The sequence below is a fragment of the Hydractinia symbiolongicarpus genome, chromosome 4 (genome assembly GCF_029227915.1).
Source record: "Hydractinia symbiolongicarpus strain clone_291-10 chromosome 4, HSymV2.1, whole genome shotgun sequence".
NCBI lineage: Eukaryota > Metazoa > Cnidaria > Hydrozoa > Anthoathecata > Hydractiniidae > Hydractinia > Hydractinia symbiolongicarpus.
In genome coordinates this window covers 10,580,348-10,593,700 of record NC_079878.1, presented here as the reverse complement: position 1 = coordinate 10,593,700, position 13,353 = coordinate 10,580,348, and the positions used below count along the sequence as shown (strand labels likewise).

The following is a 13,353-nucleotide window of genomic DNA, read 5'->3' as shown; positions in this document are numbered from 1 at the left end:
TGGATAAATTTTGGTTTCCAGGGATTTTTTGTGTCACGGGCAAAAAGTTAAGCGTCGGTTCAAAGTGGCACGGATTGTTTTTGACGCTCCTGCCGCTTTATACTTTTCGTCTCTCAGATCATTTTTTGTCTTGTTGTAAATAACCACTCCTGAGGCTCAAAACAAAGTGTATTATCTCTTTCTTGTGAATATGGTGTCAAGTATACTGGTTTTCGTTATATTTTTAAATGAAAAACAATGTGTCTGGTTCCTTTCTAATTCTTAATAGACAGGTACCGTAACCTGGTGACATTTTATGACAATTAAAGGGAAAAATTGGCGCGTGGACAGGGCATAGAATTATTTTTTTGTAAATTAGGTAGCCGAATTCAGGTGCGCGCGTGGTCGATTGAAATTATTATAGCAGCGTGTTGTCGTCATAATAAAAGTACTTGCGATATTTTGTTGTCAATGTGCTCAGGTGTTTGTTTCTTTAGATCCTGCTCAATAGCCGTGACCAAACTAATTTCATTGTTTTGATTGGTTTGCTGATCAAATAGTAAATTATGCAAATGAATATGATTGGTCAAAAGATCATAACATTTGTAAACAAAGATGGTCTATCGTAATCGAACAGGACAGCTGAGAAGCGAAGTATAAACAAAAACAACCAGTTTGGCCATACTTCAAAAAGCAGTATTTTTTTTATATTACTATGAAATGTGGGATCGAAGAAATATCGTTGATTTAACAGCATGTCAAATAAAAGACTTAGTGGAAAGAAATCGTTTTAAAAGTGATGGTACATGGTTTATTTTTTATTTTATTTCAAAGTTTTAATAATTTGTGGCTGCACCAAATGCCAAACCAAACAAAGCTGTCTGAGGTTACATATCTACCTAGCTAGCTTGTTACAATTTAGCTACGTATTTTTTACAACAATACCTAACTAGAGATAGGCATGAATTAAGTATTTAAGTATGGAATGGGTGTCTTTATATGAGCTGACCATGTATATATATCAAATATATAATATTTTGTATTCATGCTTAGTTTGTGTTTGTTTCAACATAATAAGTTTTCGTCGTCAATTATATTTGTAAATAATTCGTTTGAAAACACGTTGCAGCACTCAAGAATGCTGTTTTGGTTGTAAAAACATCACCACAATTTTTAATGACCATGTGAAAAATCACTAAATATTATGGCTAATTGAGACCAAAATTGCTGTTTTAAAAAACTATTTTTATTATTTTTTACCTTTTTTTATCTTTTGCCATTGAGAATGCTGAGCTAAATTCTGAATTACTGAAGCTAAATTCTGAATTAAAGAAGTGCGTTCCTATTGTAGTTACAGCCTATATTATTGACCGTCAAATTAGAGTGGAGGGTATAATTTGACCTTGCAGAATTTATGTGAAAGTACGGAGGGCTGATAAGGTCATACACCATAAAAAGTGTAAGCATTACATTACTGAAAAACCAGCATAGACCCAGATCAATCCCTGAAAAAGGTAATATTTAACTTGATAGTTTGCTAGCTTTAGTCGATAGTTATAACAAGCAACAAAAATAAAGATGGCTCCAATAAAACACTTAGAGATTCACCACAAAAATCACTCAAAGATTCCTCACAGGTAAAAAATTAAAATAAACTTCCCATGTTGTAGTGAAGTTCTTAAAATAACTTTGATACAATGTACTTATAAAAAACTTATGTATATATAACTTTTTTTACTCCTTTTTCTTCAAGTGCCTTTTTCCAACTGTCCGCATGGTATGGCACAACAAATTGCTTTTCGGGAATGCTCCAGGCAAATTCGGGATAGTGAGGGCGGTTTCAGAGGACAACCACCAATTTAATTCAAAAAGGCACCTTAACTTGCCCCTGTATATGCAGGCGTTTACGGTTTATCAGCACCCTATTCCTGATAGCGGGTTGGCTGGGCTACTCGATCTAGTCTAAATCTACTGCACCTTTTATGTTATGGCACATTTGCCTATGTCTGAAGTTAACTTTGTACTTAGAGCAATAAACCAGCAATATTTTCCTAAGAGTAACAAAACTTCCTGCAATGAAAGTGATATTTTTTATCATATGGAATTTTTTAATGCACTTCTTTAATTCTCTGTGCAATGTAATTTTTTATGGCATGAATTTGCAACCGTTCTAAATTTACCAAAAATACTTAATACACACAAAAATTTAAACTACTACGCCACATGAAATGTGAAATGTGCCTTTAGTGTCATTAATTTGTTTTAACAATGAAAAAGACTTCTCGTTCAGTATTTTAAGTGCAATTGCTTGTTATGTGTAAGATTTTTTTATTGGACTTGTTTGAGCAACTGATTACGTGACTGCTGACCAAGTTTAAGTTAAAGGAAACCTGAGGTATAAAATGATGTTGGATGTGAGACGCAAACGAGTGTCACTTTGGCAAAAAAAATTTTTATGTCAGTCAATTCACCCATATATTATGTATTCATTAATAAGTTTGAATGCACATTTCTTAACAGGTCTAAAATTTCTAATGACAGAAAATGTCAAAGTTTGCTATTACTTAAATATGACGTTATAATTTATGCACCATAATTAAATCTGAAATTCTTTAAATGTAAATATCTTGATAACGAAAAGAGCTTTTTAAAAAATTTTTAAAGACTTGTTAATCAATTTTTTAAGCTCTATATATAAGTTCAACATCATTTTATACCTCGGGTTCCCTGTAAGAAATAAGCAACTAAAAAGTTAAATATAAAACCAATGACTTGATGCAAATACTTTGGGCGCTAAGGTGGGACTACGACAAGAAATTTTTGCCAACTGGTGACATAATACTTTTACCTGGTTTGGATCAAATAACGATTATACTTGGAAAGAGATTTATCAAAAATGATTTGGATATTTTTTATTTCTAATTCTTGCAGACACATAGTCACATGATGTTCTAGATGGGGTAAAACAAGGACTTTTCATGGTCAAATCTTTACAGTTAAAAAATTAATTAAAAAGAAAATTACAGGAAAATGCACTTTAAAATGTAGCCAATTGGTAAAGAATAAACAGTATTATATACAGTATAAGATATTTTTGAATCATCCAGTCTTGAATTTAAGAAGGATTTACTATATAAACAGCATGCTTACGACATGCTTACCCCAGGTCATAATTGCAGCTGCAATAACAAATAATCTGTATACTGACCCTTGATTGCCTTAAACAGTATCATGTGAAAACTCATCCAAGAGAATCCATGGCAAATAACTGTTGTTCAAAAATTTTATTATATTATAATATTATTAGCTTCTGAACTACGATGAAACTATATTGGCTTTTTGTCATCACACTTCTTCACAGTACTGTCATGACAATGTTTATATGAAATATCGTTCAACATCTAAAAACTGTTATTACGATCTTCATTAATTTATTTTCTTTCTGTGATTACTCCTAGAAATGGACATGGAAGTATGTGTAGAGTCAACTTCACCTGCTAGCAAATTTTTTTCTAAAGAAGCATCAACTTCATCATTTACTACAGCACATTGCTTCTCATTTACACTTTTAAAGACACAAGAGGTCAGTAAACACTTCTATTTGTATTTAATACTTTTTAATACTTATATTGTTTTTGTACAACACTTCTACTCATTTAGGTCCTTGCTGTTAACTGTAATAAGCTTTACAGTAAACCACCATGTAATGTGAAAAATAATACGTCAAATATAGGTTAGTTCATATTTTAGTAATTTGTATTTTGAAATAGAATATAAAAGCCACAAGAAACAAAGTGAATATAGTAAGTCTGTCGAAAATAAACCGTCCTTAAAGATATAAACCTTTTATTCAAACACCTTGTATGTTGCATGTAAAAAACTTTATGCAGGTGACATATGTGTTTCTCTACTCAAATTGGTATACCTTTTTAGTGTTATGCTTCAGATATGAAATGCATTTTTACAGTTGAATGATTGACTTAATTGCTTTTTTTTCTATGTGATCTAACACAAGGCTGTGATTGTTAACTAAACATCTAGCCTATATAAGTCTATGGCATTAAGTTCAGTGAATTTTCTTACCTGCTTATTGAAAAGCATGCCCAATATGAGTTATGGTGCTGGAGATCAATGAACACCAATTAGTTCTTTAACCAAGGAAATATTTTGTGAATAAATTTAAACTTCAAACTTTTTTATATATAAAAGTTCTTTGTGAAATGCTTGCATAAAAAGCTCATGATAAAGGGGATAAGGGATTGGCAATTATTTATATAAATTGGCCTTCGATATGAAAAAGGGCAGATTAAGCAGAAGTAAGTAATTTATTTCATCAATCTTTTGTTCGCTTTTTTCTTGACTACAGCAACAAAATACAAGGAGAGTCATTATATGTAAAAATCAATGTGATCTGCAAAATAATAGGATAGATGTAAATAAAACCCAGAGAGGCTTTTTTTTCAGGGACAAAGGAATAAATATTTTTAGGATATAACAAAATACTTACGTATATAGTTGAACATTGAATTTTTTTTCGAGATAATTTAAACATATCCTTAGCCCTAAATTATACTTAAAATAATTCTTGAAGGTTTATATATTACAAAAACTAGTTATTAGCTAGTTTGGTGTTATACTTGAAGAAAGCACAAATAAATTGCATGAAAGTTTATATATGTTAAGGATGTTATTTGTTTCAGCTTATGAAATAAATTCTTGTTAGGCATATTGAGACTAAGCTAAGAAAACAATATTGCTGTGAAATTAAAAATAAAATAATTTCACTTTTTGAAGCTTCACATTGTTTCTATAGTGTGGGCTAATACTAAAATCACAATGATATTATGAATTTGAAAATTTAAATGGTTTTAAAATTTTACAGCATTTTATTTCTTTATGCTGTTCTCTTGTGATATTCTTTTCCCTGTTATTCAAAACAGTTTTTATACAGATGAAAGTGTCAAAAAGTTCTATTTCTACCTGAAACATATGGCTGTTGGTAAACATCTACAAAGCAACTTGATTTTATATTATACATTTAAAATAAGTATATAGTTTTTTATACTAGTCTTCAGTTTGACTATTTATTTATTTATGCTTAGAAGAATGAGGAAAAAGAAGAATTTTTCTTCATACGTTTTATAAAAATTTCATACTGTATGTTTTCTACAATACACAAAGTGAAGGAACAGTTGTGTATGTGAAACAGGACCTGTATTCTGCATACAACACTGGGTGTCATACCTGTATACAACATACTAACTTCTGAATGTAATCATGGCTCAAATGATGATGGTGCTAAAAATGTTTCAAAATGGTGGGAACTTTAAAAAAATTGATTATTTGAGTTGTGTGTATTTTGTAAGATGAATCATCCAATAATCTTTTGTAAGAATTTAGTTTATTATTTTTTGGTCAATTTTTTTTTACTATTTTAAATATATAGCTAGATACTTAATTTATTTTCAGATTCAATTACACAGTCAAAGTCTTTGGTTAAACCCAAGGATTCAACTGGCTATATGCAAAGACTTATACCAGATGAAGTGCTATTAAAAATTTGTTCATTTTCTGCTGCTAAAGATCTTGCTCATCTGGCATGCACATGTAAACGTTTCCAAGAATTGTGTCGCGATGAATCATTATGGTATGTAGAAGTTAACCAAAGTTTTTATACAGTAAATTATTAAAATTCTTTAAGAAGACAAATGTTAAAGCTTAAATTAAAAATATGCATCACCATGTATAGGCCCTGCACCAGATTTTGTGTTTTGCAACATATTTTTATCATGCTTCTTCCTTCCAATATATTTTTTTTGTAAAAATATTTATTTTTTTATTCTTAGGAAGAGGTTATATCACTTATCATATCAACTTGAATATCCTTTACAAAAATCCCCTACAAATAATTTATATGAACTAGTTAATATAATTAGTGGCCCTGGTAGGCCAGAGATTTCTTGGAGAAAATACTATCCTCTTCTCAATAAAGCTGAACATGTTTGTCAAGATGAAAGGCTGGTACTTTGCTTGCAAAATTTAGGACGAAAGGTACAGTTTATTAGAAAGTAGTAGTACTCGGTAGCTTCGAGGCCTGTGGAAATAGGAATATTTGCATGTTTTCGGTTAATGGGTGATCCAATAAGTGTTTCCTTTACAGTGTTATCAAACCATACAAGAAGCTGTGGACAATTCAAGTGGGCTTGTTATCATTCATTCAGGAACTTACAAGGAAAGTTTGGAAATTAATAAACCCGTTACCTTACTTGGTGCAGGTAAACGTAGCTTTCTTGTTGTCCTTGTGTAAAGTTACAAATCATATCTTGTCAAAAGTGTGAAGTAATATTATTATTTTTTTAGGAGTACCAGGTGGTAAACATGAAGTTCATCTCACACATACCAATGAAACAATAATGAAATTTTCTCAAGGTGGTTCGAAAAGTCATATTGCCTTTGTAAGGTTCTCTATACAACGAACTGAGCCAAATACTTCAGCAAGATGTAACTGTATCGAAATTTGTAATGATAGCTCACCAACTATTCAAGATTGTCACATCACATCAAAAAGCAGCTGTAAGATGCGTTAGATTATAAAATAATTACTTGAATATGTCAAAAAAATGGGAGTTCTAAATTATTCACTGGTTACTTTAGGTGCTGCGGCAGTGCACATTCATGGTGCTGGAAGTTCGCCAAAAATTTTGCGCTGTAAAATAACTGAATGTGAAAATGTGGGTTTGTTTATCAGCGAAGGTGCCCAAGGTACCTATGAAGACAATGACATATGTGCGAATAGACTAGCTGGTATCTGGGTGAAGTCGGGAGCAAATCCAATTATGAAAAGAAATGAAGTTCATCATGGGAAAGATGCAGGATTTTTTATCTTTGATGGCGGAATGGTAAGCAGTGTTTATCTGAATGTTTTTTTTTTTATTGTTGTTACTTGTCAATGTCATTTGCTGCTGTTCGTCCTAACTCAATTTAAAATGTCTTGGTATCTATATTTAGGGTTATTACGAAGAAAATGATGTCCATAGTAATAGAATTGCAGGAATCGAAGTTCGTTCTGGAGCGAACCCAACTGTTGTTCGATGTCACATCCATCATGGCTTTACCGGTGGTATCTATGTCCACGACGATGGACGAGGGGAATTTATGTGCAATCGAATTCATACTAACACTTTTGCTGGTGTGTGGGTTACATCGGGAAGTAACCCAACAATTAAGTAAGTCTGTTCCTTGATACCCAAGTTAGTAAAACTATTGGTTTTGATTAAACTTACTACATTTCATTAAGTTAAGACGGCCTTTAAGCTGAATCTTCACTGGACGATATTCGGGACGATTTTTGTGATGAAAAGTAGAAACCAATTTAACTTTTCGTCGTGGCGAAAATTGCGACCAAATTCGAGTATTGATGACGATCGTCGTAAAAATCGTCCCGTGGAGATTCGCATTTACACACCCGGGCGATATTCCGCAAGTCAGCATATTTTTCTTAGCTGTGCCCCGATAGTGTATTTTTCTTGCCTTACAAGCATTATGTTTTCCTTTTATAGAGATAACGAAATATATCATGGCCAACAAGGTGGAATTTACGTATTCGGTGACGGTCGTGGTTTAGTTGAAAACAACGACATTCACGGCAATGCTTTGGCTGGCATACAAATTCGTTCAAACAGTAATCCAATTGTTCGTAAGAATAGAATCCATCATGGTTTACATGGTGGCATATACATTCATGAAGGTGGAATGGGACTTATTGAAGATAATGAAATCTATGCAAACACTCTAGCTGGGATATGGATAACCACAGGAAGTGCGCCAATTTTAAGACACAATCGCATACACAGTGGAAAACAGGTACAATTATATTTCATAAAATTATTTTTAGTTGACTAACCATTAGCGACTAACCGTCAAAAAAGTAACCGTACCATTAGTCAATCTCCACTGTTTCCATTGTAACTCAAATGACTTGTATATGATATACTATTGAAGTTAGTTTTAATAAAGATATTATTTCTTCTTTATACTGTATAGGTCGGAGTGTATTTTTATGATAAAGGTTGTGGTACCCTGGAGAATAATGAAATTTACAACCATAAATATTCAGGAATTCAAATAAGGTATGTAGTTTAGATTTGTTGACAACCTTGTTGATTTCTATAGGGTGGAATGCAGTGTGTGCATTCATGTAGAACATCTTTCTTAACTGAACCTTACAGCTGATTGATGTACGTCCGCGTTGAAATATCTGGAATAGCTTAATTCATGAAATTTTCGCGCATCTTTTTTTAGCGTTCATTTAATTTTCGCGCTCTGAGATTGAGCGCACGCTTGATTTTTGCGAACTTCTTAACGATAATTACAAAAAAGGAACTTCGTGAACACAATGTATCGCTCAATTTTGAATTAAAATGTTAATATAATCTTTTATTTTACATAAAGGGTTTTTTGCACTTAAAAGACACAACAATCTTAAATTTGCGCACAACTAATTTTGTGCACTTGTGTTCGATTCGAACACAAGTCTAAAGACTATTTTTTTTAATTTCATTTTCCAGAAGTGGCAGTAATCCTGTCATACGCCAAAACAAGATTTGGGGCGGTAAGAATGGCGGTGTTTTAATTTATAATGGTGGACAAGGTATATTGGAGGACAACGAAATATTTGATAACGCTATGGCTGGTGTATGGATTAAAACTGAAAGTAATCCAATATTGCGACGTAATAAAATCCACGATGGACACGAAGGAGGAGTGTGTATTTTTAACAATGGAAAAGGTTTACTAGAGGAAAATGATATATTTAGAAACTCACTCACAGGTGTTTTAATAAGTACTTCAAGTGTGCCGGTGCTTCGGAGAAATCGTATCTTTGAAGGAGGAGCTGCTGGCATCGAAATAACGAACGGAGCAGGTAAGGATGTGCAATGTTTCTTCTGCTTTATGTTACACCCATTTTATAAAAAAATTATTTTTACACTCCATCCCAAACATTGTTTAGGTGCTTAGGAAATATGGCCAAAAAAATTGTTTAGTCATTGCTTACCTGTGTAAGATTATACGGGGTAGATTGTTTATTTTTAAAGCATTTATTTTTTTATGTCAGTTATACTATTATTTGTCATTTTTTCGTTTTATTTGTTTAAAATTTTGGCAGTGATTGTCCAAATTTGCCATTGTTTTTAATAAAATAAGTTATTATGTCGCCCAATAAAATGTTGTCTTTTGGTTGTCGACACCTCTTTTTATAAAGTTTAACATGTTTATTCAAATTTAATTCTTAATGTTCTTTATAGGAGGCATCTTCGAACGCAATGAAGTGTTCAACAATCGTTTTGATGGGATATGTCTTGCCACTGGTGTTAATCCCAAGATGTTAGGTGAGTTATAAAAATTTCCTTAACAGAGGCGAATAAACCGTACCATTTTTCTTTAATTTGCCGCAACTTTGACAAAAAAATTAGTAAAGATGGATATATTTGTGGTCGCGTTCAAAAATTAAACACTTAATTGTGAAATCGCTTAGTACCAAAATGTGGTTTACACTGTCGTTCATATCACATAATTATGAGTAAAAGCTGGGACATAGGGCCATTTTGGTACCTAATTCTGCGGCTTACTAAAACTTTTTTTATTGTACTTCAAAGTGTGGGCAGATTTTGCGGTCGACATGGCATACGGTTGACACCACCAAGCCTTAAATAAGTTTCGTTTTCTTTTAAATTATGATACGTATTGTTGTTTTGATGGTTAGAAATGGCTGGCTAGCCATCAGAGTATAACAACATGGGCAAATGTTGCGGCTGCCACGCTATTTCGAGTTAATTGGTTTACATTATTTCAAATACTATAATTAAAAAATGTTATCTCATTTTTTTGAAATTATTCTGAAAGTGAAGAGTTCTTTTTAAACTGCTATTGGAATTGATTTTAGCAAATCTTGATTATTGGTTAAAATTTAAAATCACACTGCAAATAAATAACCCGCTGCCATGCATGGGTAATATATATCTTGTGATAATTTCACTTGATCATTTTCGGCACCCGTTTGTTTTAAACTGTATTTAAAAATAACCTCGTGGTTATTCTTAAACACCCTTTAACTTTATCAACAATACCACCACCAGAAAATATGAAGCAATATGCCAGTGTGTATAGAATAGTAAGAATGAATGTAAAGACACGTAGAGAGAGTGATTGTAACTTGTAATAACAAACTGGTTTTTATTTCTTTGTTGTTCACCGCCATGTGTTGTTAGGCGTAAAAAATAACCCTTTTTAATAATAACTTTAAATATTTATTGTTACATCGACTACATAAAAGTGTTATGAATAGGTACCAAACACGTGTCCTGTTACTTTATTTACAAACATTCATTTTTACTTTTTTTTATACAAATCTGCAGCTTGCTTCACATTTTCTGCTGGTGTTATTACTGCAAAAGTTAAAACGTGTTTAAGAATAACAATGAGGTTGTTTTAAACGCACTCTGAGTAAAGTAATAATAGAATAATCTCACCATAATTTACTATTCAATATCTTTTTTATATGGATGAAATTAAAGCAATTCCAAACTTATGATTTCACTCTTCCATTACCGCAGCCTGCAAATAAGGCTTCTTTTAGCGTAAAGTCGTACCGGCACAATGAAACTTTAGGGTCGTACGGGTAGATACATACAATCGCTTAGTAATCCAGTAGATTTGGAAATAAAAAAATCTGGAATTTATACATATATGAGTAGCTTCTCCCATATTTCGCGTACGATTTCGCCAAATCCGCACCATTTGAAAGTATTTTTATGTTTATTTTTTTAGACAATAATTGCCATGACAACAAAAGAGCACTTAGCGAGGCGATTGAAGCTGGCAAATGTTTGTATCAAGTCTCTGGGAGTGTGTGCTATCCTATGCATGATTTCTATCGATGTATAACGTGTTCCTCAACCGAAAATTTCGCCATTTGTGTAAACTGCATCAAGAATTGTCATGGAGGCCACGACGTTGAATTTGTCCGACATGACAGGTTTGTCAGCTTTTAAGATTCGTCTGTCATGCTTTAAGATTCGTCTGCCGTTTTTTTTTTTTATTGTTGTTTGGTTAGTTTTCAAAACTTTATTTAAATATTATATTTCAACGTGGCACTAGTAAAAAATTAACCTGTGGCTTATTAAAAAGTATTTATACAAGAATTTATACAATAATTCTAAAAGCCCTTAAGAAATGAAAAATTTGCTGCAAACGGCTGTACATCAACTTTTTTATACGCAACTTTAGCCAAGGCTCATATTTCTTTTTTGTTGTTTTGTTTTTTGAATAGTTTGCGTCTAAAAATTGGTGCTTATAAAAAACCTATTCTTCTTTCAATTGTTCTTTGTAGATTTAATATTTTTCCACAGAATAAATCAAAGTTTATTGTTTATTTAGATTCTTTTGCGACTGTGGAGCAGGTACGACCTCAAATCCTTGCAAGCTCACTTCGTCAAACGACACGATTGGACAAATAACAAAATCCAAATCGCCACGCGCGGGCCGTTCTCCTCGCGCGCCCAAAAGGCGTGGCGGGACGTTACGATGTAGTCGATCTAGAACGCGAAACCAGAGGAGGTTAGAACAAATGGAAGAAGAGGAGGAGCAGAGACAACAACACAATATGGAAGTAGAAACCTCGCCTACTAGGTCACTATAGTTTATTGTGACATTACTTTTTATATTGAGCCAAGTGAAATTTTAAACCAGTGCGAGGTCCATGTTAGCACTATCCAGGAGTGAAAAGCGGTTTTCCTTCAGTGCGCATGCTTGAAAGTCACAAAAAAATTCGGCACTCACGGGTAACCGAAATTAAATGCAACCAGAAGTGAAACATGTAAACACAGTCGTACTTTTTACTGCGGTGTCCAATTATACTTCGCCTTAATTTCACTTTGGTTTCGTGTAAACGGCCTCTTAGCCGTATTATATATGCGCTTTGTTTCAAAATTCTCTCTTTTAATTTTTTCCAAAATTTTTCACGTTAGAAAGAGTTATTGGGGAGCTCGATTCAGATTCGTACATAAAAAATTTCTTTAAAGGATTATTATAATTATATATATATATAAAAATAATAGACAAATTTTAATTTATACAATTAATTTATTTTTACGCATATTTAAATTATTTTGACACGCCAACCTTGTTACCAGGCTTTACGTTTTTGTGTCATTAAAATATGTGAAATATGAAAAAAATGATCTGGTCACTTCAATACTCTATAACTATTCTTAGTAGGTCCTCTTAAATATACCATCGGGTTACTATTTAAATGTATATAATAATATATGTAGCATTTTATTTATGAGGTAGTAGTACTATTTCACATTTATTTCCCAGGTCTCTTTTCGGTTCAATATCTTGTGGACCAGGCAAAAATGGGATCAAAGTTGCCCAAGGAGTTTACATGGTTGCGATATAAATGTTATTCCACTTTCTTTCTTGAAGCCCCTGTCGAAAATCTGACAAAGTTGATTTTCTAACTCCAAATAGAAGATCTATACTTAGGTTTGTAGATCTACAAGGTTTGTAGATCTACAAAAAAAGGTTCTGAAAATCAAATTATTCAGTTATCATATAGTTAGAGTATATTAGATTTTCATATCAAATGTTATTTATTTCTACTGTGTAAAAAAATAGATTTTCAACGTTGTAAATTATTCTAATGACAAAAACATATGTTTAACTTGAGAACATTACATTGGTATTTATACCTTTCTCATCTTTCATTACGAATAAAGGGAATTACAACAGAAAATGAATGAGGAAACATCATTTTTCTTATGTGATCCGTTGTTGCTTGTTACATCCTTACAATGTGGAATAACTTTATTAAGGTGCTCAAATTGATAAAATGTACCCATACTGCAATGTACCTAAATTTATCCAAGACCAGAATAATATTTTGCGATACGAGAATGGCAAGACCAGTTGTTCTATTTGGGGCGTGTATCCATAGTTACGGGCTTTAACCTTGCATAGCGACCAATACTACAATTAAATGCATTTTATCCTGTTCATGTGACGACTTCATTCCAATAAAATGGTTAGAGCGGAGTTTTTTAGGCCATGAGTTCCCAGATTACACTTACCATCGGAAATCGGAATAATACGGTGTTGAACTCAATTTTAGTAGCCTCAGACAAAGGTTAGTTAACCAGCCTAACAAGAGAAAGAATAATGTTTGTAAAAGAGTTGAAATGAGTTGCATTGTAAGAAATTTATGACACAAGAAGTCTAAGAATAAATCAAGTTGTTTATTTGGATGGATAAACTGTATTAATCCATTCTTTTTTTCACCATGTTTGATACGCGACTTTCGTTTTGCACTGCCAT

At 32.4% G+C, this 13,353-nt stretch overlaps 1 protein-coding gene across 3 annotated transcripts; it reads left to right on the top strand.

Moving 5' to 3' along the window:
* The first annotated feature begins 318 nt into the window (after positions 1 to 318).
* Positions 319 to 11,992, top strand: LOC130641195 (F-box only protein 11-like). Of its 3 annotated transcripts, XM_057447888.1 has the most exons (15): positions 319 to 781; positions 3,438 to 3,562; positions 3,640 to 3,712; positions 5,449 to 5,626; positions 5,826 to 6,030; positions 6,140 to 6,254; positions 6,340 to 6,552; positions 6,634 to 6,878; positions 6,988 to 7,205; positions 7,539 to 7,842; positions 8,023 to 8,108; positions 8,547 to 8,902; positions 9,285 to 9,368; positions 10,807 to 11,014; positions 11,416 to 11,992. In XM_057447888.1, the coding sequence occupies exons 1-15, from the start codon at positions 700 to 702 to the stop codon at positions 11,675 to 11,677; spliced, it is 2,754 nt and encodes a 917-aa protein (XP_057303871.1). In that variant the 5' UTR covers positions 319 to 699; the 3' UTR covers positions 11,678 to 11,992. The 3 variants fall into 3 exon arrangements, with proteins under 3 accessions (XP_057303871.1, XP_057303872.1, XP_057303874.1); XM_057447889.1 differs by lacking the exons at positions 319 to 781; positions 3,438 to 3,562; positions 3,640 to 3,712 and adding an exon at positions 3,795 to 4,295; XM_057447891.1 differs by lacking the exons at positions 319 to 781; positions 3,438 to 3,562; positions 3,640 to 3,712 and adding an exon at positions 5,082 to 5,367.
* The last annotated feature ends 1,361 nt before the right edge of the window (positions 11,993 to 13,353 follow it).

What these genes read in the sequence shown, in the direction of transcription:
- LOC130641195 (XM_057447888.1), top strand. Translation starts at nt 700, where the DNA reads ATGTGGGATCGAAGAAATATCGTTGATTTAACAGCATGTCAAATAAAA. An exon ending in AAATCGTTTTAAAAGTGATG is followed by an intron (nt 782 to 3,437) that starts GTACATGGTTTA and finishes GATTACTCCTAG; the next exon opens with AAATGGACATGGAAGTATGT. An exon ending in GGAAGTAACCCAACAATTAA is followed by an intron (nt 7,206 to 7,538) that starts GTAAGTCTGTTC and finishes TTCCTTTTATAG; the next exon opens with AGATAACGAAATATATCATG.